The sequence below is a fragment of the Salmo trutta genome, chromosome 17, assembly GCF_901001165.1.
Source record: "Salmo trutta chromosome 17, fSalTru1.1, whole genome shotgun sequence".
In the NCBI taxonomy this organism is placed as follows: domain Eukaryota; kingdom Metazoa; phylum Chordata; class Actinopteri; order Salmoniformes; family Salmonidae; genus Salmo; species Salmo trutta.
The window spans coordinates 33,898,505-33,926,004 of NC_042973.1; the positions used below are offsets into that span (position 1 = coordinate 33,898,505).

The 27,500-nt window shown below is 43.6% G+C and overlaps 1 protein-coding gene across 4 annotated transcripts in view; it reads left to right on the plus strand.

Annotated features, from left to right (window-relative positions):
• Positions 1 to 2,639: 2,639 nt before the first annotated feature.
• LOC115152085 (SH3 and multiple ankyrin repeat domains protein 3) overlaps positions 2,640 to 27,500 on the plus strand; it is a 98,501-nt gene continuing 73,640 nt past the window's right edge. For 2 of the 4 annotated variants that reach the window (XM_029696589.1, XM_029696591.1), the window contains exon 1: positions 21,038 to 21,515. In XM_029696589.1, the coding sequence (XP_029552449.1) occupies positions 21,263 to 21,515 (253 nt within the window). In that variant the 5' untranslated portion in view covers positions 21,038 to 21,262. Of the gene's footprint in view, positions 2,716 to 21,037; positions 21,516 to 22,249; positions 22,274 to 27,500 lie in introns of those variants that run through there. The other 2 variants (XM_029696594.1, XM_029696590.1) reach the window with 2 other exon arrangements.

A 27,500-nucleotide genomic window follows, 5' to 3' on the forward strand; every position in this document is an offset into this window, starting at 1 on the left:
GAGCGAGAGAGGAGGAGAGAGAGAGCAGTAGTGGCCAATGAGCGAGAGAGAGAGAGAGAGAGAGAGCGCAGTAGTGGCCAATGAGCGAGAGAGAGAGAGAGAGAGAGAGCAGTAGTGGCCAATGAGCGAGAGAGAGAGAGAGAGAGAGAGAGCAGTAGTGGCCAATGAGCGAGAGAGAGAGAGAGAGAGCAGTAGTGGCCAATGAGATAGAGGGAGAGAGCGCAGTAGTGACCAACGAGAGAGAGAGAGCAGTAGTGGCCAACGAGAGAGAGAGAGAGACCAGTAGTGAGAAAACCACAGAGTAATGAAGATGGGAGAGATAACAGTTGTGATGGAAATGTAGTCTTAAAAAGCTGATAGGGAGGGAGGCAGGGAGGGAGGGAGGGAGGGAGGGAGGGAGAGAGGGAGGGAGGGAAGGAGGGAGGGAGGGAGAAAGTAGGGTTTGGATGGAATGTGTTCCCCTGTTACCTGTTAGCTATTAGAGTAGATGTAGCATACATCTATCTGATAATTGGTTCCCAAAATGTATTTTCTTGAAACAACAGGGGCTAAGGTTTAGACTGAGACAGCAGGGTTCTGTTCTCCCCCATGAGAATGGCAGTTTCTTATGGGAGCCTTGTTTTACGGAACACTTGTGTTGAGAAGCAGGATACTAACCTGTCTTTGGGAAGGGAACAAACACACAACGTATGTGACTTACTCCTCTCCATCCTTCCCTCCCTCCGCTCTCTTCTCCTTCCCTCTCTTCCCCTCCCCTCTCCTCCCTCTCTCCTCCTCCAGGTTGCCATTATAGCAGGAAACTTTGACCTGGCTGAAATCATTAAGATCCACAAAGTGTCAGACGTTGGTGAGTAGACGACACGCCATGGGCACGTGGCTAACAGCATGTGGTCATTGGACTTTAATTGAGTAAATCACACCTCCATAGTGGTGTGAGAGGGGAAGAGAGTCCTCAGCCAAGTGACTGAAGCACTCGTACTGTAGCCACTGTAACCACCCACTCTGTAATTATCCCTGATCGTGTGCACTTTTTGTGTGATTCAGTGTACTGGGAGTCAATATGCTACGTGTGATAATTCTGCCATCTAGTGTTTGAAGGAAAGAATATCCCAGATTCCTAACTCAATGCAGTAAGATGTATGTACACATAAAGCTATGTAGCCTTGGTACTACCTCAGGGGATGTAGAAAGGGAAAGGGGGATACCTAGTCAGTTGTACAACTGAATGCATCGAACTGAAATGTCCATTTCACCCAACCCCTGTACACATTGTTATGTTGATTTGACTAGCAACATGTTGTGTCACCCTCTCCCAGTGCCTTTCAGGGAGACCCCCTCCTACACTAACCGTAGACGTGTGTTGGTGGGAGGACTGCCCTCGCCCCGCTCCCTGCTGCGCTCCGCTAGCGACAACAACCTCAACGGGGAGAGCGGTCACGGTCTGGGGCAGGGCCTGCGGCAGGGTCACGGTCGACAGGGTCAGTCTCCTGTCCCTTCTCTGAGGAGCCTGCCTGCACTGGGACAACACCAACAACACGCCAGCCTGGGGGAGGTGAGTGAGAGACTGAGTGAATGAGTGAGTGAATGAGTGAGTGAGTGAGTGAGTGAGTGACTGAGCGAGCGAGCGAGCGAACAAACAAATGGAAAATAAATTACAATATAATTTCGTTAATTTTGTTTGAAATGCTAGTTTCGTTGTCTGTGTGTGCACGTGTTTGTGAATATACTAAACCAGAGTTTCCCAAACTTGGTCCTCAGGTCCCCAAGGGGTGTACATTTTGGTTTTTGCCCTAACACTACACATCTTATTCAAATGATCAAAGCCAGATGATTAGCTGATTATTTGAATCAGCTGTGTAGTGCTAGGTCAAAAATCTAAATGTGCACCCCTTGGGGTCCTGAGGACAGAGTTTGGGAAACCCTGAACTAAAGAGAGAGAGAGAGAGAGAGCTTTGACTCAGTGAGCATTGCTCACATCATTGCTCACAGACTCAGTGAGCATTGCTATTGAGAATGGTTGCCGTAGGCAGACCTCGCTCTTAAGAGAAGACAGGCTATATGCACAAGAGAAGACAGGCTATGTGCCCACAAAATGAGGTGGAAACTGAGCTGCATTTTTTAACCTCCTGCTAAATGTATGACCATATTAGAGACACATATTTCCCTCAGATTACACAGACCCACAAATAATTAAAAAACTAATCGGTGGGTGATGATTTGTGACCTGTTGTCAGGAAAGGGACAACCAGTGAGGAACAAACACCATTGTAAATACAACCCATATTTACGTTGACTTTTTTCACCTTTTTTTTACTTTAACTATTTGCACATCATTACAACACTCTATATAGACATAATACGACATTTGAAATGTCTTTATTCTTTTGGAACTTGTTTATTTGACTTTTTGTTTATCCATTTCACTTGCTTTGCCAATGTAAACATAAGTTTCCATGCCAATAAAGCCCCTTGAATTGAATTGCGAGAAAGAGAGCCTGTGTGTGTATGTGTGCCTATGTGTGTGTGTGACAGTGTGTGTGCTGTATTCCAGACTCATCATGGAGAGGTGCCAGACAGCAGTCTCCAGAGCACAGGCAGCTCTCGCTCCTCCCACTCCCGCTCTCCCTCGCTACACAGTCATCTGCATGAGGGCGAGCAGAGCGTCAGGAGGGCACACGGACACGCTCTGGGACACGTCCCTCGAGGACGCCTCAGGTGAGACGGACAATCAATCAATCATATATTGAATACCTTGGGGGACAATGAACTGTGCTGTTGTCTGATCTAATAGGCCAGCTCCTCCTCTCTCCTCCTTGTCATCTCTCAAGTGACTTACTCACGGGACGGCAGGTAGCCTAGCGGTTAGAGCGTTGGACTAGTAACTGAAAGGTTGCAAGATCTAATCCCTGAACTGACAAGGTAAAAATCTCTCGTTCTGCCTCTGAACAAGGCAGTTAACCCACTTTTCCTAGGCTGTCGTTGAAAATAAGAATTTGTTCTTAACTGGCATGGTTCACACTGTGTTTCTGGTCAGTGGGCTGGCCCCTATTAATTGTGATAGATGTCTAGAAGGGTTGTTTGCATAAGGAACTGGACTGGAGACGTACATGAGCTACACTCAGATATCCAGTCCATGCTTGTGGAGTGCATTGGGGGGACTTGTGGGATAAATTGAGCAGATTGCTGAGGTGTTTTATTGTGATCATGTGTCAGTACTAGGGTTGTGACAAATTGACAATTCTTCTTAACGTTTAAAGTATAATTCTTTTACGGTTTTCTGTTAAAACGATGAGAAACTTTCATGAAATTCCACGTCAAATCCTATTGCGTGTTTTGACCACTAGGGAGCAATAAAGTTCTATCTCAGTCCTACAGCAGGCGGCATCTGAAATGTTCTCACGAAGACAACTGTTAATTCACGTCGATTTGTGTTACTCCCATTTGTTAGCGACTCACAACAAAAAATTCAACTAGCCGAGTGATCACAGTTCTTCTCCTGGCATTATTTTTTCTCTCACTCAATTTCGATCCAACCGCTCCCTCTACACACGCGTGCTGCCCTCCCATTAGTCCTTCAGAAATGACTGCCTATAAAACACAAACAAAACTGTAGACAAGCTATATATATTCTTTGCTAAATCACGACAGCTTTATCACAAATTCCAAATGGTCTGGTTGATTAAAGTAGGGAAATATGTGTTCCAACCACGACCTGCAGTTTGGAATAATAAATGCCCCTCCTCTATTTTAGTAATTTTGGTGAATGGCTACAGTGTAGACTACAACACTTTAGAATACAACACTATATATACAAAAGTATGTGGACAGGTGTATAAAATCGAGCACACAGCCATGCAATCTCCATAGACAAACACAATAGGCAGTAGAAAGGCCTTACTGAAGAGCTCAGTGACTTTCAACGTGGCACCATCTTAGGATGCCACCTTTGCAAAAAGTCAGTTAATCAAATTCCTGTCCTGCTAGAGCTGCCCCGGTCAACTGTAAATGCTGTTATTGTGAAGGAGAAACTTCTAGGAGCAAAAACGGCTAAGCCGCAAAGAGGTAGGCCACACAAGCTCACAAAACAGGACCGCCGAGTGCAGAAGCTCACTACCGAGTTCCAAACTGCCTCTGGAAGCAACGTCAGTGCAAAGACTGTTAGTCGGGAGCTTCATTAAATGGATTTTCATAAACCAGCAGCTGCACACAACCCTAAGCTCACTACGCACAATGCCAAGCGTCGGCTGGAGTTGTGTAAAGCTCGCCGCCAGTAGAAATGTGTTTTCTGGAGTGATGAATCACGCTTCACCATCTGGCAGTACGACGGATGAGAGCCAGTAGAACGCTACCTGCCCCAATGCATAGTGCCAAATATAAAGTTTGGTGGAGGAGGAGTAATGGTCTGGGACTGTTTTTCATGGTTCGGGCTAGGCCCCTTAGTTCCAGTGAAGGAAAATCCTAATGCTACAGCATACATTGACATTCTAGATGATTCTGTGCTTCCAACTTTGTGGCAACAGTTTGGGGAAGGCCATTTCCTGTTTCAGCATGACAAGGCCCCTGTGCACAATGCATGCCCAACTCCATATTAATGCCCATCACTTTGGAATGAGATGTTTTGACGAGCATGTGTCCACATACTTTTGGCCATGTAGTGTATGTACAGTGCATTCGGAAAGTATTCAGACCCCTTGACTTTTTCCACATTTTGTTACATTACAACCTTAATCTAAAATTAAATGAATTGTTTTTTCCCACATCAATCTACACATAATATCCTGTAATGACAAAGCAAAAACTGGTCAGGTTGGATTGGGAGCGTCGCTGCATAGCTATTTTCAGGTCTCTTCAGAGATGTTTGACCGGACTCTGGCTGGACTACTCAAGGACATTCAGAGACTTGTCCCAAAGCCAGTCCTGTGTTGTCTTGGCTGTGTGCTTAGGGTTGTTGTCCTGTTGGAAGGTGAACCTTCGCCCCAGTCTGAGGTCCTGAGCACACTGGAGCAGGTTTTCATCAAGGATTTCTCTGTACTTTACTCCATTCATCTTTCCCTCAATCCTGACTTGTCTCCCAGTCCATCCAGCTGAAAAACATCCCCACAGCATGATGCTGCCACCACCATGCTTCACCTTAGGGAAGGTGCCAGGTTTCCTCGAGACGTGTTTCATCAGACAAGAGAATCTTGTTACTCATGATCTGAGAGTCTTTAGGTGCCTTTTGGCAAACTCCAAGCGGGCCGTCAAGTGCCTTTTACTGAGAAGTGGCTTCCATCTAGCCAAACTACCATAAAGGCGTGATTGATGGAGTGCTGCAGAGATGGTTGTCCTTCTGGAAAGTTCTCCCATCTCCACAGAAGAACTCTGGAGCTCTGTCAGTGACCATCGGGTTCTTGGTCACCTCCCTGACCATTGCCCTTCTCCCCTGATTTCTCAGTTTGGCCGGCGGCCAGCTCTAGGAAGAGTCTTCGTGGTTCCCAACTTCTTCCATTTAAGAATGATGGAGGCCACTGTTTTCTTGGGGACCTTCAGTGCTGCAGAAATGTTTTGGTACACTTCCCCGGATTTGTGCCTCAACACAATCCTGTCTCGGAGCTCTATGGACAATTCCTTCGACCTCATGACTTGGTTTTTGCCCTGACATGCACTGTCAAATGTGGGACATTATATAGACAGGTGTGTGCCTTTCCAAATCATGTCCAATCAATTGAATTTACCACAGGTGGACTCCAATCATGTTGTAGAAACATCTCAAGGATGATCAATGGAAACAGAATGCATCTGAGCTCAATTTCGAGTCTCATAACAAAGGGTCTGAATGCTTATGTAAATATGGTATTTCTGTTTTTGCAACAAAAAAAATATAATCTGTTTTTGCTTTGTCATTATGGTGTATTGGGTGTAAATTGATGAAGAAAATGTCATATTTAATCCATTTTAGAATAAGGCTGTAACGTCACAAAATGTGGAAAAGGTTAAGGGGTCTGAATACTGTACTTACCGATATTCTCCAGAAGCAGCAGCAGTTTCATGTCTGACAGGGCAATTGCATTACAGACAAGACTCGAGCCCTCTCTCCCTCTGTAATACTCTATACTGTCACTTCACTCCATCCATCACACAGGCTGTTTCTCAGACCTCTCTCTCTTTCAAGAAGTTCCCTTTCTTTCGAAAGTGTGTTTCTTAAGTGCTTTGTTGTTGTAATTAATTCTTTACGGTTGTTTTTTGCAGAATATTTTAAATAACTTGAAGAAAATACACTTCATGACACTGTCAAGAAGCATTAAGGCCATCCTGTGTCACTTTTCTTGAACTAAGAATATACACTTTGACACTGTCAAGAAGCATTACTACCATCATAAACATATAAGCCAGATAGGCCTATCACCTACATGCCCTTATATCAGACAAAAAGAGGGTGTGTTGTCCTGCTCCTGAAATCTGCTCCTGCTTTATTCCCAGTCATCAGCAACAGAGCATTGGGGTAGGTGCATGTCTGACATAAATATGTGCGTAATTACAATGTTAATTTAATATGCCATAAAATAACTCCTTGTGGTAGGTTTTGTGAGTTTTTACACTCTTATGTAGGTGTCCTAACCAGCCATAAAATAACACAATATATGTCACAACAGGTCTAAATATATTGTGTGTGTCATGACAGTGTTATGACCATATTATAACAGGTTATGACAAGTTATGTTAGCTGTTATGACATATTATGGCATGGTTATGACTGTGTCATAACGTGTTATGACGCTGGGTGTCAAGTAAAGTATTACCAACGAGGGATAATGAAAGGCATCGATAGAGGGAGGGAGGGGTAGTTCCCCTACTGTGTTCTGTCCTAGATGCCCGTCTGTGTTCTTCTACTGTTTCTTTTTCTGCTGTAATTAGCATGTTAATTTGTGTAAGAAGTGACAGGTCTGTAAATTGCTAATGTTACTGACACAACAGTAAAGGCCTGAGGACTCTTGAGGGAGAGAGTGACTGTCCTCAAATGACATGGTGCAGGGAAAGCATTAGAAACATGTTTACACAATCTGCCTCCCTCCCTCCTTTGCCTCCCTTCTTTCCTTACCTATCTACTCCTCTCCCTCCCTATTGTTGGTCACTACTTTGCTCTCTCTCTCTCTCTCTCTCTCTCTCTCTCTCTCTCTCTCTCTCTCTCTCTCCCTCTCCCTCTCCCTCTCCCTCTCCCTCTCCCTCTCCCTCTCCCTCTCCCTCTCCCTCTCCCTCTCCCTCTCCCTCTCCCTCTCCATCTGTCCGTCCTGTGGTAGCTCCAGGGCATTTTGGGTACAAGGGGAGTGTGAAATTAGTTTGGCCGGTCAGTGGCCCGCCCCTACAGCCAATATAACCACTTCCCGTGGAACATGCCATCACTTCCTCTCAAACCAGAGTGGGCAGTGCTGTCAGGAGTCCAAAACTGTTTCTAGGAGGAAACTGGGAATGGTTGAGAAAAGGTTGGAATTTGGACACATGGAATGGTTGTGTGAGTTATCTATACCATAGAAAACCAATATAACACTATTGGTTATAGAGGTTGGTAATGCAATAGGCCTTGTTCCTGCTTTTCTCTGCTGTCTCCATCTGTCCCCCTATCCATTTTCTGTCATTCTCTTTCTCACCTTTCTTTCACCTTTCTCTCTCTTTTGCACATCCTCTCTTTCATTTCTTCTCCACTGTCACCTCCTGTTCTCCCTCTTTCTCCCCCCCACTCCTCTCTGTCTTGATCTCTTCCTTCATTCTATAACTGTAGGGTCTGTTGGAGTGTAGATTATCCATGGTTTTCCAAAGGGTTGAGAGGGAAAGAAAGAGAGAGAATCTCCTGATACTGGGCAAAAAGGGTCAATATCAGGGGATATCTTTATCTATATATTTCTGGATATCTGACATTTTATTAGGTATACGTAGTAGACATACTCCAGATATGCATGTCTTTAATGTCATATACGGAGCTGGGATATTCTACATAATTGGACAGTTTCTACATGCATCCAATCCGGAAAATGGTCAATAAACTAAATTCAACTCATGAAATGTGACCGACCGGCTCAAATCGGTCTTATGTAGCAACATTTTTAATTGTGTTCTTTATATTGGATAAAAGTAGAGACTCAGAGCTACAAAATGGTATATCATACACTGTATTTTTGAGGAACAATGGGAAAGTAATGTTGATGAACTTGTAACCTCACTTTTGAGAAAATTGCCTTTGAATGTTTTGGTAGCTACTGGAGAGCTCTTCTTTGTCTACACCCATTCAACATCGTTCACACCCTCTTAAGCTTTAGCCCCAACCATCTGAGGGTGCTGTGTTAACAACAGCAGTCAAGCACCCAAGCTAACTGGCTAATGTTGGCTAACTTACTAGCTACTTCCAAACACAAATGAGAGAACTGACCATTTTACTCGCTCTAGCAGAGCTGGTTCGGCTTTTTTTATGTTATCCAGAGCATTGGTGACTGCAACTGTGCTGCTGACAACAATTTGCACTTTTTTGAAAACCTTTACTGACACCGGCCATATTCAACGGGTGTTGATACGTTCGTAAATTCGTCAGTTATTCTGCGCTCTGGTACACTCAGATGAGAGTGCTCTGAAATTGGAGTAGATAGCCAGAGTGAATTTACCAGCTACGTCTATCAACAGTTGTCGCAGTGACATTCTATTGAAATGGAAACTTGCATAATGGAGTATTTCAATAAGACATGTAGCTAGCTAGTTAATTAAACCATAGTCCCAACTCATGACATTACTATTCTGCATGAATCTGCAGGTAGCTAACCAACCAGGTTCAATTTTAGCGAGCTAACTTTAGGTTTCAACTAGCAAAGTAAATGGCTCTGAGATACAAATAATAAGATCATACTAGCAAGCCAGCCAGTTAACATTAGCAAGCTAGCTAACAATACACTTTAACTTGAAATGAAAATGACTGTCAAAATTAGAAATGCGTAATATCTGAAAATCTAGCTAGCTAGACTATCTTACCCATATACATGGAATGGACACTTCTCCCTGTCACAGATGCCATGGTTTCCCTTAGTTTGAAGATGTAATCCAGAGACTGGTGTTTTCTCCATCTCCTTATGTAACAGTTTAGCTTCCGTCCCTCTCCTCGCCCCTACCTGGGTCTCACAACTTCTCTGCACACATCAACAACTGCCTCCCATGAAGCATCGTTACCCATCTCTCCACAAAAGCCGTGGCCCTTGCAGAGCAAGGGGAACAAGTACTTCAAGGTCTCAGAACGAGTGACATCACCGATTGAAATGCTATTAGCACACACCCCGCTAACTAGCTAGCCATTTCACATCAGTTACACTCACCCCCTTTTGACCTCCTCCTTTCCGCAGCAACCAGTGATCCGGGTCAACAGCATCAATGTAACAGTTTAGCTTGCATCCCTCTCCTCGCCCCTACCTGGGCTCGAACCAGGGTCCCTCTGTACACATAGACAACAGCCACCCTTGAAGCATCGTTACCCATCGCTCCACAAAAGCCGCAGCCCTTGCAGAGCAAGGGGGACAACTACTTCAAGGTCTCAGAGCGAGTGACATCCCGATTGAAAAGCTATTAGCGCACACCTGGCTAACTAGCTAGCCATTTCACATCGGTTACACTTAGCTATCATACTTTAATTCCACTGATTTCAAAAATCGGTCCTCCAGAAAGTGAAGATTTACGACGCAATATATATATATTTTTAAAGCCATGTTAGACAGGATTACTTAGACATACTGACCAGCTCAAATAGACAGAAGCATGCAATATGGCAGACCAATCCAAACTCATCTCTCGGCATGTCCAGCCGACTCATTTTCTCAGCCAATCATGGCTAGCGGGAAGGTTGATGTCCCTTTTTCTGTGGCTAAACCAACTAGGCTCATAATTTAACAGTTGTATTTGTATTTACAGATGGCATACAATATTATTATGATGGCACATGAAAGTTCACATGTTCCAGAAAGCATTTCTGCAACAAAAAAACAAATTTTGATAAAACATTTAAAAGTTTTAGTTCAAATGGCTCTTTTGTGAGGTAGTGACCCGCGACATATGCCTAGTTTCCTGATACGAGTCACAAATGACCAACGCCCAAATAATTTGACCTGTTTAGGTGCCACAAATTACTGTGCTTTTACACATGAAGGTGACATATCTGAGCATACACTTGCACCATATTCAGAAGTAGGCAATGCAAGGCACGGAAAGCCAAACGTCATATTTAAGTTGCTATTTCCAAAGCACATCTCTGTTATTTCTGTTTTAAAAAATCCAGCATAACAAATCCAGAGCTCCAATAACAACACATGTTTTCTGTGAAGATGCAAACATAGGTGAATATTTGCCAAAATGATATTTTATTTATTTAACAGAAAATAAAGGTTGCACACTCTCAATACCCCTGCCTGCTCTGTTTGTTATGAACAATGGATGCAGATTGGGTTGTCAGCAGCGGTCCCTCAGAGTCCACCCCAACATGGTGGTAGTATTGGTCTGTGATCCACTACAAACTGTCAATGCATAAATCATTCATCAAAATTGTGTTGATATTGCAAGAAAATATTGTCATTTCACATAACCGTACCATGTGATTCTATTTACTACAATAAATAAAACATCTCAAATTACCGTTAAAGCTGCAATATTTAACTTTTTGGGCAACCCGGACAAAATCACATAGAAATGTGAGTTATGCATCGCTCATTCTCATTGAAAGCAAGTCTAAGAAGGGGTAGATCGGTATTGTACATCAGCTTCAAATAGCTGAAAATAGAATATTTTAGGTTATTGAAAATATATTTCACAGCGGTTTAGATGGTACAATGATTCTCCACACTATTGCTTGCTTGTTTTGTCACAAACAAAAATTACTCAAACTATTAGAATTTTAGCAACCAGGAAATAGCAGAGCGATTTCTGCATATTACACCTTTAACTTCTTTGAAGCATTTTCTCAATAGCTTCTCACTTCATTGTTTCTCCTTTGGTCAATTCGACCACACACTGTTGACACATTCATTTGTGGAGCCCAAATAAAAAAATGACATTTGGAACTCCACAGCAGAAAATACATGATTCTTGTTGCTAGGCTACCAGTTACTGTGCTTTTAGCTTGTGGTTTGGCGCACCTTTATCCAGAGGGAATTCAAAAAATTATAGCTAGTGTCTGAAAGAATGATATGAATTTAATATTTGTCAAATTATGAAGATGTCCTCAAAACTCAAATAAGAATCAGACATTCTTTAATAAGAATCAACATTTCAAGATCCTGATATGGACCTGATATGGAGCATATGCATTGTATGTGCTGAGAAAATATACTATTTATGCCAACTATCAGTCTTTGTCATCATATAGAGAAAATAACATGTCCACATAGTCCTATCTCAGGATATGTACTTAGTCAATATCCGGCCATGCCATCTATGATATCCAGAGGGAATCCAAAAATGATCTGTGCATAAAATAAAATATGGATTTTGTATTTGTCAAATTATTGACCATGTTCTAAAAACTCAGAAATCCATCATCCTATTTTCAGCATATCAAAAAGCATATCAAGATCCAGATATGGATTTCAGCCAAGAGAAGCATAGGCTATCTGTAATCAATATAGCTTTATATCTGAATGTGCTGAGAAAACACAGATATGCGATGTATACAGTCAGTATTTGTCAACATGATGAGAGAAAATAGGCTGTCACATACAGTTGAAGTTGGAATTTTACATGCACCTTAGCCAAATACATTTAAACTCAATTTTTCACAATTCCTGACATTTAATCCTAGTAAAAAATGTCCTGTCTTAGGTCAGATAGGATCACCACTTTATTTTAAGAATGTGAAATGTCAGAATGATAGTAGAGAGAATGATTTATTTCAGTTTTTATTTCTTTCATTACATTCCCAGTGGGTCAGAAGTTTACATACAGTCAATTAGTATTTGGTAGAATTGCCTTAAAATTGTTTAACTTGGGTCAAATGTTTCGGGTAGCCTTCCACAAGCTTCCCACAATAAGTTGGGTGAATTTTGGCCCATTCTTCCTGACAGAGCTGGTGTAACTGATTCAGGTTTGTAGGCCTCCTTGCTCGCACACACTTTTTCAGTTCTGCCCACAAATGTTCTATAGGATTGAGGTCAGGGCTTTGTGATGGCCACTCCAATACCTTGACTTTGCTGTCCTTAAGCCATTTTGCCAAGGCAATTCTACCACAACTTTGGAAGTATGCTTGGGGTCATTGTCCATTTGGAAGACCCATTTGCGACCAAGCTTTAACTTCCTGACTGATGTCTTGAGATGTTGCTCCAATATATTCACATAATTTTCCATCGTCATGATGCCATCTATTTTGTGAAGTGAACCAATCCCTCCTGCAGCAAAGCACCCCAACAACATGATGCTGCCACCCCCGTTCTTCACGGTTGGGATGGTGTTCTTCGGCTTGCAAGCCACCCACTTTTTCCTCCAAACATAACAATGGTCATTATGGCCAAACAGTTCTATTTTTGTTTCATCATACTAGAGGACATTTCTCCAAAAGGTACGATCTTTGTCCCCATGTGCAGTTGCAAACCGTGGTCTGGATTTTTTATGGCAATTTTGGAACAGTGGCTTCTTCCTTGCTGAGCGGACTTTCAGGTTACGTCGATATAGGACTCGTTTTACTGTGGATATAGATACTTTTGTACCTGTTTCCTCCAGCATCTTCACAAGGTCCTTTGCTGTTGTTCTGGGATTGATTTGAACTTTTTGCACCAAAGTACGTTAATCTCTAGGAGACAGAACACGTCTCCTTCCTGAGCGGTATGACAGCTGTGTGGTCCCATGGTGTTTATACTTGCGTACTATTGTTTGTACAGATGAACGTGGTACCTTCAGGCGTTTGGAAATTACTCCCAAGGATGAACCAGAATTTTTTCTGGGGTCTTGGCTGATTTCTTTTGATTTTTCCATGATGTCAAGCAAGGAGGCACTGACTTTGAAGGTTGGTCTTGAAATAAATTCACAGGTACACCTCCAATTGACTCAAATGATGTCAATTAGCCTATCAGAAGCTTCTAAAGCCATTACCAAATTTTCTGGAATTTTCCAAGCTGTTTAAAGGCACAGTCAACTTAGTGTATGTAAACTTCTGACCCACTGGAATTGTGATACAGTGAATTATAAGTGAAATAATCTGTCTGTAAACAATTGTTGGATATATTACTTGTGTCATGCACAAAACTTGCCAAAACTATAGTTTGCTAACAAGAAATTTGTGGAGTTCTTGAAAAACGAGTTTTAATTACTCCAACCTATGTGTATTTTTTTTTTTATTTAAAAAACTATCTTCACATTTTCAAACAGTCCATTTATATTTTCCAACAGGGCTATACATTTGGGTGAGGTTTTCTCGCCTGACTAGCCTTGTTTCACTGCCAAAAATAACATTAAACCATCTAGTGTTCAGCGAAATAACAACACAATGTCAAATACAGGTAGCCTAGTCTAATATTTAACATCCAATCACATTAACCGTTACTCTCTCGCGGGAATTCCACTAACGGTCCATATGTAGCCAAACGTAGCTGCTACTCATGTTGGTATCTGTACTGATGGCGCAAAAGCCATGACAGGGAGACATAGTGGAGTGGTAACGTGCGTGCAAGCAGTTGCTCCCGACGCCACTTGGGTACACTGCAGCATCCACCGAGAGGCTCTTGCTGCCAAAGGAATGCCTGACAGCTTGAAAGACATTTTGGACACTACAGTGAAAGTGGTTAACTTTGTTAAAGCAAGGCCCCTGAACACTCGTGTATTTTCTGCACTATGCAGTGATATGGGCAGCAACCATGTAACGCTTTTACAAGATACAGAAGTGTGCTGGTTATCAAGGGGAAAGTATTGACACGTGTTTTTGAATTGAGAGACGAGCTTAAAGTTTTCTTTACTGTCCATAATATTCTCTTGTCTGACCGCTTGCATGATGACGAGTTTCTCACACGACTGGCCTATCTGGGTGATGTTTTTTCTCACCTGAATGATCTGAATCTAGGATTACAGGGACTCTCCGCAACTATATTCAATGTGCTGAACAAAATTGAGGCTATGATTAAGAAGTTGGAGCTCTTCTCTGTCTGCATTAACAAGGACAACACACAGGTCTTTCCGTCATTGTATGATTTTTTGGTCCGCAAATTAACTTACGGACAATGTCAAATGTGATATAGCGAAGGAACTGAGTGAGCTGGGTGCGCAATTGCGCAGGTACTTTCCCGAAATGGATGACACAAACAACTGGATTCGTTATCCCTTTCATGCCCTGCCTCCAGTCCACTTATCGATATCTGAACAAGAGAGCCTCATCGAAATTGCAGCAAGCGGTTCTGTGAAAATTGAATTTAATTAGAAGCCACTGATATGTTTCTGGATTGGGCTGTGCTCAGAGTATCCTGCCTTGGCATATCGCGCTGTTAAGACACTTTTGTCCTTTGCAACCATGTACCTATGTGAGAGTGGATTCTCAGCCCTCACTAGCATGAAAACTAAATACAGGCACAGACTGTGTGGAAAATGACTGAGCCTCTCTCCAATACAACCCAACATTGGTGCATCCTTTCAAGCACACCTTTCTCATTAACCTGTGGTGAGTTATTCACCATTTTTTATTAACAAATAAGGTTTTATATGTAAGATGGTTAAATAAAGAGCAAAATTATTGATTATTATTATTTGTGCCCTGGTCCTATAAGAGCTCTTTGTCACTTCTCACGAGCCGGGTTGTGACAAACTCACGCTCATTCTTATGTTTAATATTTGTATTGTATAGTGTGTGTGTGTGGCAGGCAAAAAATAGCATTTGAGAGTGTGCTGACCCTGGTGCTAGAAGGGGTACACAGCTGGAGGTTGAATGTTTGAAGGGATACGGGACTATAAAAAGTTTGGGAACCACTGCTCTAGAATATGTAAAAGTGTCATGTAAACATATCCCCTGATATGGACCCTTTTCGCCAGAGTGAATCCAGTGTGGAGTATCCACATCAAAGGAGTACATGGCGGAACCAACATCGATCCTTACTCAGCATAATCCGCATCATCAAAAGGTGACAGTTCATTGGTCCGTTTGGCTGCTAATCCCGTCGCTTTGTTTGGAACATTGTCTGGTCACACACACACACGCACACACACACACACACACACACACACACACACACACACACACACACACACACACACACACAGACAGACACACCAATAAAATAAATGTTTAACTGACCCTCCATGAACACTTGAAAACACTAAACAAGTGACCCCCCCCATACCCAAAAGAAAAATTCAAACATAGTGGATAGCAGAGAACATGCCTAATGCACCATTTACCCTCACTCCTAGGATAGACCAGAGCCATAAACAATGACTTTAGCCAGCAGGTAGCCAGAAGGTTGTGGATTCACATTCCAATGTGGAAGGGAAGGGGTGAAAAGATTTCCATTATATTAAAAGCACTGCATGAATCTATAATCTTATTTGCAGTCTGAGAAAAAATTGCCTTTTATAAATGCATTTCATGCAATTCTACATTATTTTACATTATTGGAGACAAGCATAATCATATACAGTACCAGTTGAAAGTTTGGACACCTACTCATTCAAGGGTTTTCTTTATTTTGACTATTTCTACATTGTAGAATAATAGTGAAGACATCAAAACTATGAAATAACACATATGGAATCATGTAGTAACCAAAAAAGTGTTTTACAAATGTATATTTGAGATTCTTCAAAGTAGCCTCCCTTAGCCTTGACAGCTTTGCACACTCTTGGCATTCTCTCAACCAGCTTCACTTGGAATGCTTTTCCAACAGTCTTGAATGAGTTCCCACAAATGCTGAGCACTTGTTGGCTGCTTTTCCTTCACTCTGCGGTCCAACTTATCCCAAACCATCTCAATTGGGTTGAGGTCGGGCGATTGCGGAGGCCAGGTCATCTGATGCAGCACTCCATCAAATAGCCCTTACACAGCTTGGAGGTGTGTAATTTCATGATTATGATCTTGTCTCATCGCTGCAACTCTCCAACGGGCTCGGGAGAGGCGAAGGTTCGAGTCATGAGTCCTCCGAAACATGACCCGCCAAGCCATGCTTCTTAACACCCGCTCGCTGCACCAATGTACTGGAGGAAACACCGTTCAACTGATGACTGAAGTCAGCCTGCAGTCGCCTGGCCCGCCACAAGGAGTTGCTAGAGTGCATTGAGCTGAGTAAAGCACCCCCGGCCATACCCTCCCCTAACTCGGACAACGCTGGGCCAATTGTGCTCCGCCCTATGGGACTCCCGGTCACAGCCAGTTGTGACACAGCCCAGGCTGTAGTGGCACCACAACACTGCGATGCAGTGCCTTAGACTGCCGTGCCACTTGGGAGACCAAGCATAATATTTTAATACCACAAAAGAGCATGACAATGAATGAGCTCATGCTGTAGCACCAGAGCGGCTTGGATTTCTATACAAGCTATTGTTAAAAAAGAGGATAGTCTAAGTTTGGAACAGTGATAAAGTTGTCTATCAACTGTAAAAATTGAGCTCAACAGAACCAGTTACAACTGAAGTATTTGATCATCAATGAATTCGAGAAAAAGCTATTTGTTTTTTAACATAGGAGCCCCATATCATCAGGTAGGCCTAAATGCACTTGTAACTTGTTTTCATTCGGGAAACTATCATTTTGTAATTTATTAAATTTATTCCATGAAACTTTTGTTACAAAATTGATTTGTGTTGTCTGTGATTAGGGCATGGGAATAGAAGAGCATCTGCTAGGCTAAATTAACAAACTAGGAAAGCAAAGCTCAACACATGGTCCTCAAACCAAAGACTGGCCAAACCCGTGTTTCTAAAAGTGAATTCAAAGGCACCGTATAGCCTAATGACTGTACAGTCTAATAAGGCATTTTTCATGTCATTACTTTTTAATTCTAAGTCATCATTTTTTTTATGTCATTTTATACAGCCTACATGCAAAATGTATAGGCATTTTGTTGAAGTGCTGTTGTTGATGTGTTGTTGAAAAACTGAGCACCGCTGCCAACCTGTAGAGTGTCACAAATGTGTCACTTAAATGTGTATTTGTATTTATTAAGGATCTCCTTTTTTAACCCTAACCCTACTCTCCCTGGGGTCCAGCAACATTTAGGCAGTTATATACATTTTAAAATATTACATGACATTACATTTCATAACACTTTTCACAACACATTAAGTGTGTGCCCTCATGCCACTACTCTACTACCACATATCTATAATACAATACAAAAATTAATCAGGCAATAACTAACTCATTAAGAATCCGGGGCACCACGGGAGCATTAGTTTATATAGAGTGGCTATCTCTCGAATCCACTCTTAAAGATCTGAAGATCTTTTATATCAATAGCAGTCAGTCATTAATTATTATTTACCTTGTATCAGTCTCATCTGTACATCATAAAATTCTTGGTTATCTGCACGAACCCTAGCATAAATTATGAATCAGCGATATACAAATTGGTTTAATTATTTATTTACTAACTAATCAAATCACAGAAATACATAACAAACAAACAGTGGATATTATAGATTGGGTTGCTACATGATACAAAAAAAGTCCCTAGCGGATGAAAGCGATATGACGGCTTGGTAGACAAAAGAAAGGGGTGGATGGTTCAAGAGCGGGAAACTCAAAGGATTACTACACTCATAGAAATTGCTAATACTTTACTTGAACGGCCGCTCATACGAAAATAAATTGCAATTTATATTTACTTTCGCTTTCGTATGTCGTTATTGTCTTCTCTGTTGGAATCCGGTCCGTCTGCTGGAGAGTTCATCAGAATCTCTCTGGTTGCGTTTCCCTAAAGATCAAAGTATTTTGTGTTTGTTAGATTGGATATTTTAGAGTACCATTCGGAAATGTTCTCATAGAATAGATGTTTGTATTCTCATCCTAGGTTTACGTAATTTCTAACTGCAGACTAGTAATTATATGTCTAACATTTGCTCTTATTCTGTAGGGATCAATAGTCTCAGAGTTTAACCATTTCCAGCCATGTAGCCAATGCTCCACGTGGTATAGACTTGTCCTTTGGTAGAGTTGTAGTTTAAACCACTTCACACACCAGCCAGTCCCGGGGAAGTGCACACGCACATTGGTGCCAAACGTAAAGTTTGGTGGAGGGGCTGTTTAACATGTTTCGGGCTAGACCCCTTAGTTACAGTGAAGGGAAATCTTAATGCTACAGCATACAATGGCATTCTACACGATTCTGTGCTTCCAATATTGTGCCAACAATTTGGGGAAGGCCATTTCCAGTTTCAGCATGAAAATGACCCTGTGCAAAAAGCGAGGTCCATGCAGAAATGGTTTGTAGCGATCTGTGTGGAAGAACTTGACTGGCCTGCACAGATCCCTGACCTCAACCCCATCGAACACCTTTGGAATGAATTGGAATGTCGACTGCGAGCTAGACCTAACTGCCCAACATCAGTGCCCGACCTCACTAATGCTCTTGTGGCTGAATGGAAGCAAGTCCCTGCAGCAATGTTCCAACATCAAGAATGGAAAGCCTTCCCAGAAGAGTGGAGGGTATTATAGCAGCAAAGGGAGGGGGACCAACTTCATATTAATGCCCATGATTTTGGAATGAGATGTTCAACGAGCATGTAGTGTATTTTCTCTTTTCTGGTATAGACAGTTACCACGGTTACAGAAGCAGTGTCCTAGGAAACACAGACACACACACGCGCACACACTGAGAGGGGGCCATCGTGGCATTATAAACACAGTTCATTAAAGGGGAGGAAGAGAGATCAATCTGGAGTGTACAGGGACACATACACACACCAGCACCATCCTCCTCCAGCCCACCTGCAAGGAGCAATCAGGGCATCTGCCACCACAGAGGTCAGACCATCTAACATACCATTACAGCTCTGTGTGTGTGTGTGTGGGGGGGGGGGGTGCGTGCGTGCGTGTGGGTGGGTGCGTGTGTGTACGTGTGTGTGTACGTGTGCGCCCCATCACGTGTCGGTGCATGTATGGATATTCCAGACCAGCTTGTAGCAACATTGAGATATGTAGTTTAATTGCCTGTTATAAAACTGATGGCAGTAGTAAATTAGTGTGAATGTATGTATAGAATTATGTGATTCAGGATTTGTATCCACTGCCGCTGCATTAACTGAAGCTGAATTAGTTTAGCTTTAGGCTTAATTATGTATTGGAAACCAACTTAAAGCAGAAGCTCTATTTCCTTGTTTACCCTATTCTGTCCACTTTTAGCATCACATCGCTCTCTTCATCTCATTCTGCCTGTATCCCTGTCTCTCCTGCCCACTCTAGCTGCTCCTTTCATCTCTCTTTTCCCTTGCTCTTCCTCCCCTTTTACCCACCCCCCCTCTCTCTCCTCCTTCCTCCATCCATCTCTCTGCTCTCCCCTCTTGCTCCCTCGCTCCCTCGCTCCACCCTTCCATCCCTCACTCCCTCCCTCTCTGTGTTGTGTTCAGCTTGCAGAGGGTGGAGTGTCCTGGGCTCAAACATTAACATGCGGCAGGCAGCCATCCCAGCCTCTTTCCTCCTTTCCTCTTGAGGAAGCGATAAACAGAAGCAGGAAGGGAGGGGGAAAGATGGAGAGAGGAGAATGAATGAATGAAATAAGGGTTACGAGTGATTGATACGGCACAGAGACAGAGAGGGGGGAGAGAGAGACAGGGAGAGAGGAGAGAGGGAAGTGGTAGATAGAGAATGAGGGGTGTACTCACAGACACACTTGACGTGATACCCATAATGTACACACACATGTAAACACAGACGCACATACGTTAACACACAGAGGCAATTTAAAAACACATTGATATTTGAATCACTGTATAGTATCGATGATTTTGCATGAACAAAGAGAGAACAGAGAGAAGGGGAGAGGGATGGAGGAAGTAAGGAGAAAAGCAGCTGTTAGAAGGATGGGAGAGTGAGTGTTGAGGACACAGACAAACAGGCAGCAGTGTGATCCACACACACACACACAAAGCTGCAGCAGTAGTGATGAATGAAGACCAGGAGAAGCTGTGATTCGGCTCTAGTAGAATTCACCAGCCACCTCCATCAGAGAAATGGAAGGAATGGAGAAGGAGAGAGAGAGCGAGAGATGGAGGGGGAAAAAGAGAATGGGGGAAAAAGAGAAAGTGATTCAAGGCAAAGAGGAGGTGCCAGTGACAATTAAGCCAAATGGGCCGGTGCTTCATTCCTGCCCCCCCCACCCCCACCCACACACCAACCTGTCCTGGGTAGCAGTGGCACATGCACACACGCAGGCAGACAGGCAGGAGGAGATCAATCGTGCCCCGGGGCGTGTGTGTGCGTGTGCGCGTGTGTGTGTGTGCATATGTCGTTTCAGTGTGTTTGCGACATGGTGTCGCTGGCGTATGTTGTGCTCGTGGAGATGTAGCGTTAGCAGCAGCGGAGGGGGCAGCCTGCTTGTGTGTGTGTGTCTGGGAGAGTATGTGTGTTGGTTAGAATGCTCGGAGAGAGCTGTGTGTGCGTGAGTGTGTGTGAGTCGTCAGAGGGGAGGGGAGCCTCCAAGCGCAGTAGCGGTAACAGCAGCAGGGCTAGCAGCAGCATCGTCGCCAGTGTGTGTGTGAGTGTGTGTGAGTGGGCGTGTGTGTGTGAGGGGTGGAGGGGAGCGGAGAGGGACTCCCAGGAGAAGGAGTCTTGGTCGGGGTGTAGAGCCAGCCTCTCTCCCTCTCCTCCACAGCAGGACCTGGACCTCCAGAGCCAGGGGACTAGGTGGGATCTGTCGCCCAGTCTGGAGCACTGGAAGCTGGGGAGCTCTCTCCCCCTCTCTGGAGGGCTGTTCGGTGGGAGCGGGAGCTCAGGATATGTGTGACTCAGGGGGACTGCCAGACGGATCTGAGAGACAGCAACGGGGAAGATTCCGTTACCTCTAACCGTTAACACTACTGCTCCTGCCTTGGAGAGGACGAGGAGGAGAGGAAAAGAGGGGTGGAGGGAGGGGGACAGGGGGATTTTGTGTTTGCTGTAACAGAGGAAGAGGAAGAGACAGAAGGATTTAGAGGAGGAGGGTAGGAAGAGTGATCTCTCGTCCCATGACTTTCCCTCAGGGTTTGCTTTGGGACCGTTGACTGTTGGCCGCTTGGACAGACAGTGGCACTTATCTTACAACCGGTCACTGTGACAACTGTCAGGTTGTTGCTGGGTTACTGTCCCCTTGGCGACCCGACCATGTCGGTGACTACAGGCTTCAGCTACCAGCTGCCTGGCATCACCACGGTAACCTATGTGTTTGTTTACAGCCCGGGCACGGTACAGCGGGACCCCAGCCCCCCCACCCACACACCCCCTGCCATTACCGGCGCCAGCGGCCCCAAACGGAAACTCTACAGTGCCGTGCCGGGACGCACCTTCATTGTGGTCAAACCGTACACGCCACAGGGCGAGGGAGAGATCCAGCTGAACCGTGGAGAGAGGGTCAAAGGTTAGTACACTATGACTGTTCATAAAGTGGTTTGACCTCTTTTGACAGGTGTATTATGAAACTCGACAGGTCTCAGATTTGGGAAGGAATCTAGAAAGATGTAAATGACATATCTCATTCTAGGAAACCAGGAAATCACTAGGAAACCAGAAACTTGACTTGGGATCACAAACTTTTATTCCGTCTATAGAATGTGAAAACTATGTGCTGAGTAAGTCTGGGTCTAGTCTGTAGTCTCAGGCAAGGTCAGCCATCACAAGAGTGTGTCACTCTTGTCACAGGTGTAAATGGATGTGACAGAAGGTGTGTTTAACAGTAGAGGCAGTACAACACTAAAAGGATGGGTCATGCATACATTATGCAGTACAGTGCATAGATAAAGGACACTCCACTGTTTTCATTCCATTCATGCCTCTGTAATGTCACTTCACCACTGGAAAGTGGTACATTTGTCATCTAATGCATCTGAAGTGTTGTCAAAGTCAGTCTGACATGAACAATGTTTTTCTGTTTTAGTGCGACTTCACCAGCATTGTCATGGGTTGAATCCTAACTAACGTGTGATGTCTACGCATAAATGCCGTAATGACTTTGAGTTATGTGTTACGTGTGCATATCTCAAGCTAGGATTCAGCCCTACAGGATGTCTATATATTCTGACTCATAATCCTAATGGTGCTGTGGTTACGGTGTCATGTGTGTGTCTTCTGTTCTCCATCCATGCCTCACTCCAGACTACGACTCTAATGACGTAGAAGGTAAAACGCTACAACATTCTTCAACATGACTGTCAGCCCGTCTCTCTCTCTCTCTCCCAATCCACCTCTATATCCAAACCCACCACTCTCCTTCCCCACAACTCTAGTGCTTGGTTGTTGGTTGAGGAGGGAGTGTGTGTGTACAGTCTGTGTGTGTATTCTACATGAGTTGCTGCCTATATAAGTGCATGATCCTCTATTGCCCAATCCACAATTGACACCTACCCCTTATGCACATTTGATATAGGTGGAGGCAATATGGTAACAACTCCACTGAATGTGTCACCATATTGCTTATGTAGCAGATGAAGATCTGTGAAACTCACTCCTCAGCCTGAAGTGTCTGCGCTGCCGAACAGCTTGCGACTGGGTATAATGCTTCAGGAGGGCAGTCACGTGTGTTTGCGAGGCAGAGGTCCTGGGTTTGAGCCTTGGTGTGAGATGATTCAGGAGGAAGTGGTACATGGCAAGCAGTGCAATATCCTTTTACACTTACACCTCTCAAAGCCTGACAGATCTCAACAAGTGCATAGGGGTTAGGGGTTAAATAAAGTTTGGGCAAGAGCGTACACTCACTTCGTACTTCCTCTTCAGAGTGATTCTTCTTCCTGTGTGCGACGTAGTTTATCTTCCCTCTTCTACGCATGCCAACAGGGTGAAATGTTTGCCACTGCTTTTACTCTCCTACAGGCTCTTAGACACATACACCTCTCCCTGACAGGCACAGATACCACACTTACCCCTTTGCTATATGGTGTGATACACTCCCACCCTTAGACTGTGTGTGTGTGTGTGTGTGCGTGTGTGTGCGTGCGTGTGTGTGTGTGTGTGTGTGTGTGTGTGTGTGTGTGTGTGTGTGTGTGTGTGTGTGTGTGTGTGTGTGTGTGTGTGTGTGTGCGTGTGTGTGCGTGTGTGTGCGTGTGTGTGTGTGTGTGTGTGTGTGCGTGATGAAAAGTGTTGTTGTTTATGATACCTAGGCAGATGTTGTGCCAAACAACTGCGTTGTGAGTCATGAGTATGAATAGAGGAACTCAGTGACCCTGTCTGATATGAGAACTGATATGTATAATGTTGACACAGATGTTATCACCCACAGAACTTTCCATTTCAGAGGAACGAACACACACACCCACACACAATGAAATGCATTTTTCCTCTTTTCCATGCATTGTTCAAGGTTATTCACATTACCACAAATGTCAGAAATGATAGTGTATATTGTGTCTAAAACATAGTGTTCCATGACGATACTGTTTTGAGAAATGGCCACTATGGTGTCCATGTTAATGGAACACCAGTCCTACCGTGGCAAGGCTATGTGAAACTTTCATGCCAGTGGACGCTATGCTGAATACTGCAGGTGGGAATGAAAAACATGACCATATACGTGGCATATGCTCTCACTTATGATTAGTCATATGGCTCATGCTAGAATTGAACCTACAACGTTGGAGTTGCCAGCACCACACTCAAGCCAACCGAGCCATCTGGCAGTGTTGTATAACACTGACCAACATGACTAACTGTACTTTCCACTTCCCTGTCCACTGTAGTTCATGGGTATAAGCTGTATCGAATGCCAATTAGAAGGCAAAAATATTTTTTTCACTCTTCAGTTTTGCTAGTTCCCAGCTGGTCTTGTTGTTGCTAGCCTGCAGTGACCAGTCCGCCTCACAGTGTATAGAGGGGGGTTGGGACTGGAGAGGCCGTCTCTGTGGATGGATGATCTCCACTTTGATACATAATACATTCCATCTCATCTGCATTCATGAATGGATGAGTTGCTAATAGTTACAGGCCTCATTTACACTGGGGGAAGAGAAGAGGTGAGGAGAGGAAGGAGAAAAGAGGAGAGGGCAAGAGATTAAGCTTCTCTACCATGCCATATTCTTGGGGAGAAAAACTTTGACAGAAGCCAGAGCACATGGCCAGTTTAGATGTGACGGTATGCCATGAAAGGATAGGGAGAATCCCCCCTTCCCCCCACCAACCACATCCTTTGTAAGAATAAAGAAGGTTGCCCTTCTACCTTTTACAATGAGAAGGTAGTAAGAGTACTATACACTTTCAACATCAACGCCCTACTTCAACCAGCTTTATCTGTAAGAGCCTGGTTTTGTAGGATGGTGTCCCTGTCATACTTTGTTGTTGAACCTCCATTAACTCAGTCACATCTCCCTTGTGTCATACCCATATTCTTCTCTTGTCACTTTTCCATCCCTTTATCCTGTGACAACAGAGGAACACCTGTATGAGGAACTGAGAGGTTTGAAACCAGCAGGCCTGCATTCTAACTCTCCTCTCATAGCCTACTGTGTTATTGTTAGCATACTGTAGCTAGCTACTGTGGATTAGAATTGTGGCTAGGCTAACCCAGTCAGGTGTTTGGTGTATAGGTTCAGTTGAGGTGGTATTTTATGTAGTCTTTAGACCAGGGCTGTAATAAAACAGATTGTATGCATTAATGTGGTCTTGTCTTCCTCTCTGTCCTGTAGAGAACCGTGTTTTTCAGGGATCAGAAGGTAAACACAGCTGTATAACTCTACAACCCCTGGGATATCTACTGTACAATAGAAACCCTTAGAGACGGTTTCCTGGACACAGATGAAGCTTATTCCACAACTAGGCTTCATCTGTGTCCTGAAAACCGGTCCTTAATGTTTAGGCGTAGTGGTAAAGGACAGTCATGGTTAGCACTTCAGTGAAGTTTGTACATCCTTCAGTGTAGTTTTTGCATAGTCCCCGATGTCACATTTTCTAGCTTTCATTGTCTGTCTTGGTTTTATTGTCTTTCACCCGTTGTTAGTCTTTTATATGTATTGTATCTTCCCTCTACTCATAATGCTGTGTAGCTGACTCCCAATCTGATGAAGAAGAGCTAGGTAAATTCCATTCCTCTCCATAATTTAGTCTACAGAAGGATAGTGACAATAGCCCACTGATGCACAGATAGTCTCTTGTAGCCTTCCTACATGTGTGTGTACCTCCACCACAGTGTGTGTGTGTGTGGGGGGGGGGGGGGGGGGGGGGTCCATTGTGTGTGTGCGTGTCTCGATCCATTGGATATGTTAGTGTTGATAATACCTCAGGGGCCTTCCATTCCCTCCACCTCTCTCTCTCTCTCTCCTCTCTGATGTACTCAGATAGCATCACCAGGATGAACACCTCTTGATAGGCCACTTGCTGTCACTATGGAAACGGACAGAAACACTTCTCCTGAAATGTGGTCAAGCCCTTAGAGCACACACTCATTCACACGCACACACACACACATGCACACACACACATGCACAACACATGCACTCACCTAGGGCTTTGGCGGTCATGACATTTTGTCAGCTGGGGATTGTCATGCAAATAACTGCCGGTTTCACGGTAACTGACCTTTAATTAACATAAACACGTTTAGTATCTCTTAGCTTCCATGCATAGCCTACAAGCCACTGATGCAGACTTTTGGAACATCTACATTTTAAAGTCTAATAAATCCATTTAATATTGCCTCACAATAAATAGTAAGAAGAATACAATTGAACATAGCTGAATAAAATAGAAAGGATATTTCCCCAAACAATTTTGGAGGGAGTGCGCACACGCAGCTATTCTGTGTTGAGCGGTTAACAAAGAAACAGGTCCTCCTATATGCTTCATTTAGAGTTATTTATGCAACTTTAGTTGTGATACAAACATTAGGCTATATATATATATACATATATATATATTTTTTAATATACATTCTAAAGCTGCATGATTCAACTCTAATGATGATTTGAAAAAAGTGTCATGAAAGGCAGAGCTCTGCTGTTCTTGTGCAGGCTGCACACACTTCGCCAGTCTCTCATTCACAATATGACAAGCGCTTGATAATATTCTTACCCATCAGACTTTTCTCAATTTAATCTTGTCTTTACATATACTAAATAATATGTGTGAAATTAGTTTGGATATAAAATGGGACATTATCATGCTCCTCTCGGAACAGGGGCAGGGGAAAAAAATGCACGTAACCCGTATGCACTTAAATAGTGAATGGAGGATGCTTTTCCCGTGGTTCATTTTCATGCCAGCCAGGCAGGCTACTCCGGTTGTAAAGCGAAGCAATGTGCTTAATATTAGGAACGTTTAGAAATATATATAGTAGGCTTAGCCTATAGAAAGCTGATGGGCTCCTCCTCTTTTTAATAGAGGCCATCAAAACTCTGTTTTCTCACGCAACTGCATAGCCTATAGAAATCTTGCGCAACATGGGTTTATGGGCTCTCAAGTAGTGTTTGATTAGATTTCTTGATTGCATTTGCGCTAATGTCAGATTGATTAGAGTGCTGAGTACCAGGCCATTATCGAAGCCATTGGCCGTTAACAAGTTTGGTAGGTTACTAATGATAATCAGTGGCATCAGAGCGCAGTTTTGGAGAAGCCTAGTTACCGTGACTCCACAGTCACGTGGAATTTGACTGGGGTCATGACTCGTGACTGCCGGTAATATGGTCACCGTAACAGCCCTACATTCACCTCACACATTGTACCATCTTAACACACATAAAGTACAAACACACACCAACATACCCCATTCCATTACAGGCTATTACGTCTCAACACACACACACAAGCACACACACTTCTCGTCTGCATGCCATTGTAAATCTTCCAGACAGCCGTGAAAATCTAACCGGCACAAATAACGTTGAGATTAGACATTCACAAACATGATTAATGGTCTCAGGCCTCACCCAGTGTGTGTGGAATATTAACATTGCTATGGCCAGTAGAGGATACCTGGAGCACACACACAAGCCGGTACACACACACACACACGGACAACAAAAAAAGGCGTTACTAATGATCTGAAGGGGAATGCAGTGTGATTTAACCATTACTGCAGATATACAATACCAGGCTCAAACCTTCCACTGGTGCTAATGCTTGGTAAACCTGGACCCTTTATGGCTCAGGGCTTCTCTAACATGTTGGCACAGAGGCCCAAATCTGTGTGTGTGTGTGTGTGTGTGTGTGTGTGTGTGTGTGTGTGTGTGTGTGTGTGTGTGTGTGTGTGTGTGTGTGTGTGTGTGTGATTGTGTGATTGTGTGATTGTGTGTGTGCCTCTAGAGAAATTACAAAGTGACAGGGTAGAGCGGTCATAGTGACCTGAGGGGATAAAGTTTATTAAGACCTTATTAAGATTTGTGTGTGTGTGTGTTGATATCAGTTGGGTCAGTGGCCTGGGGGA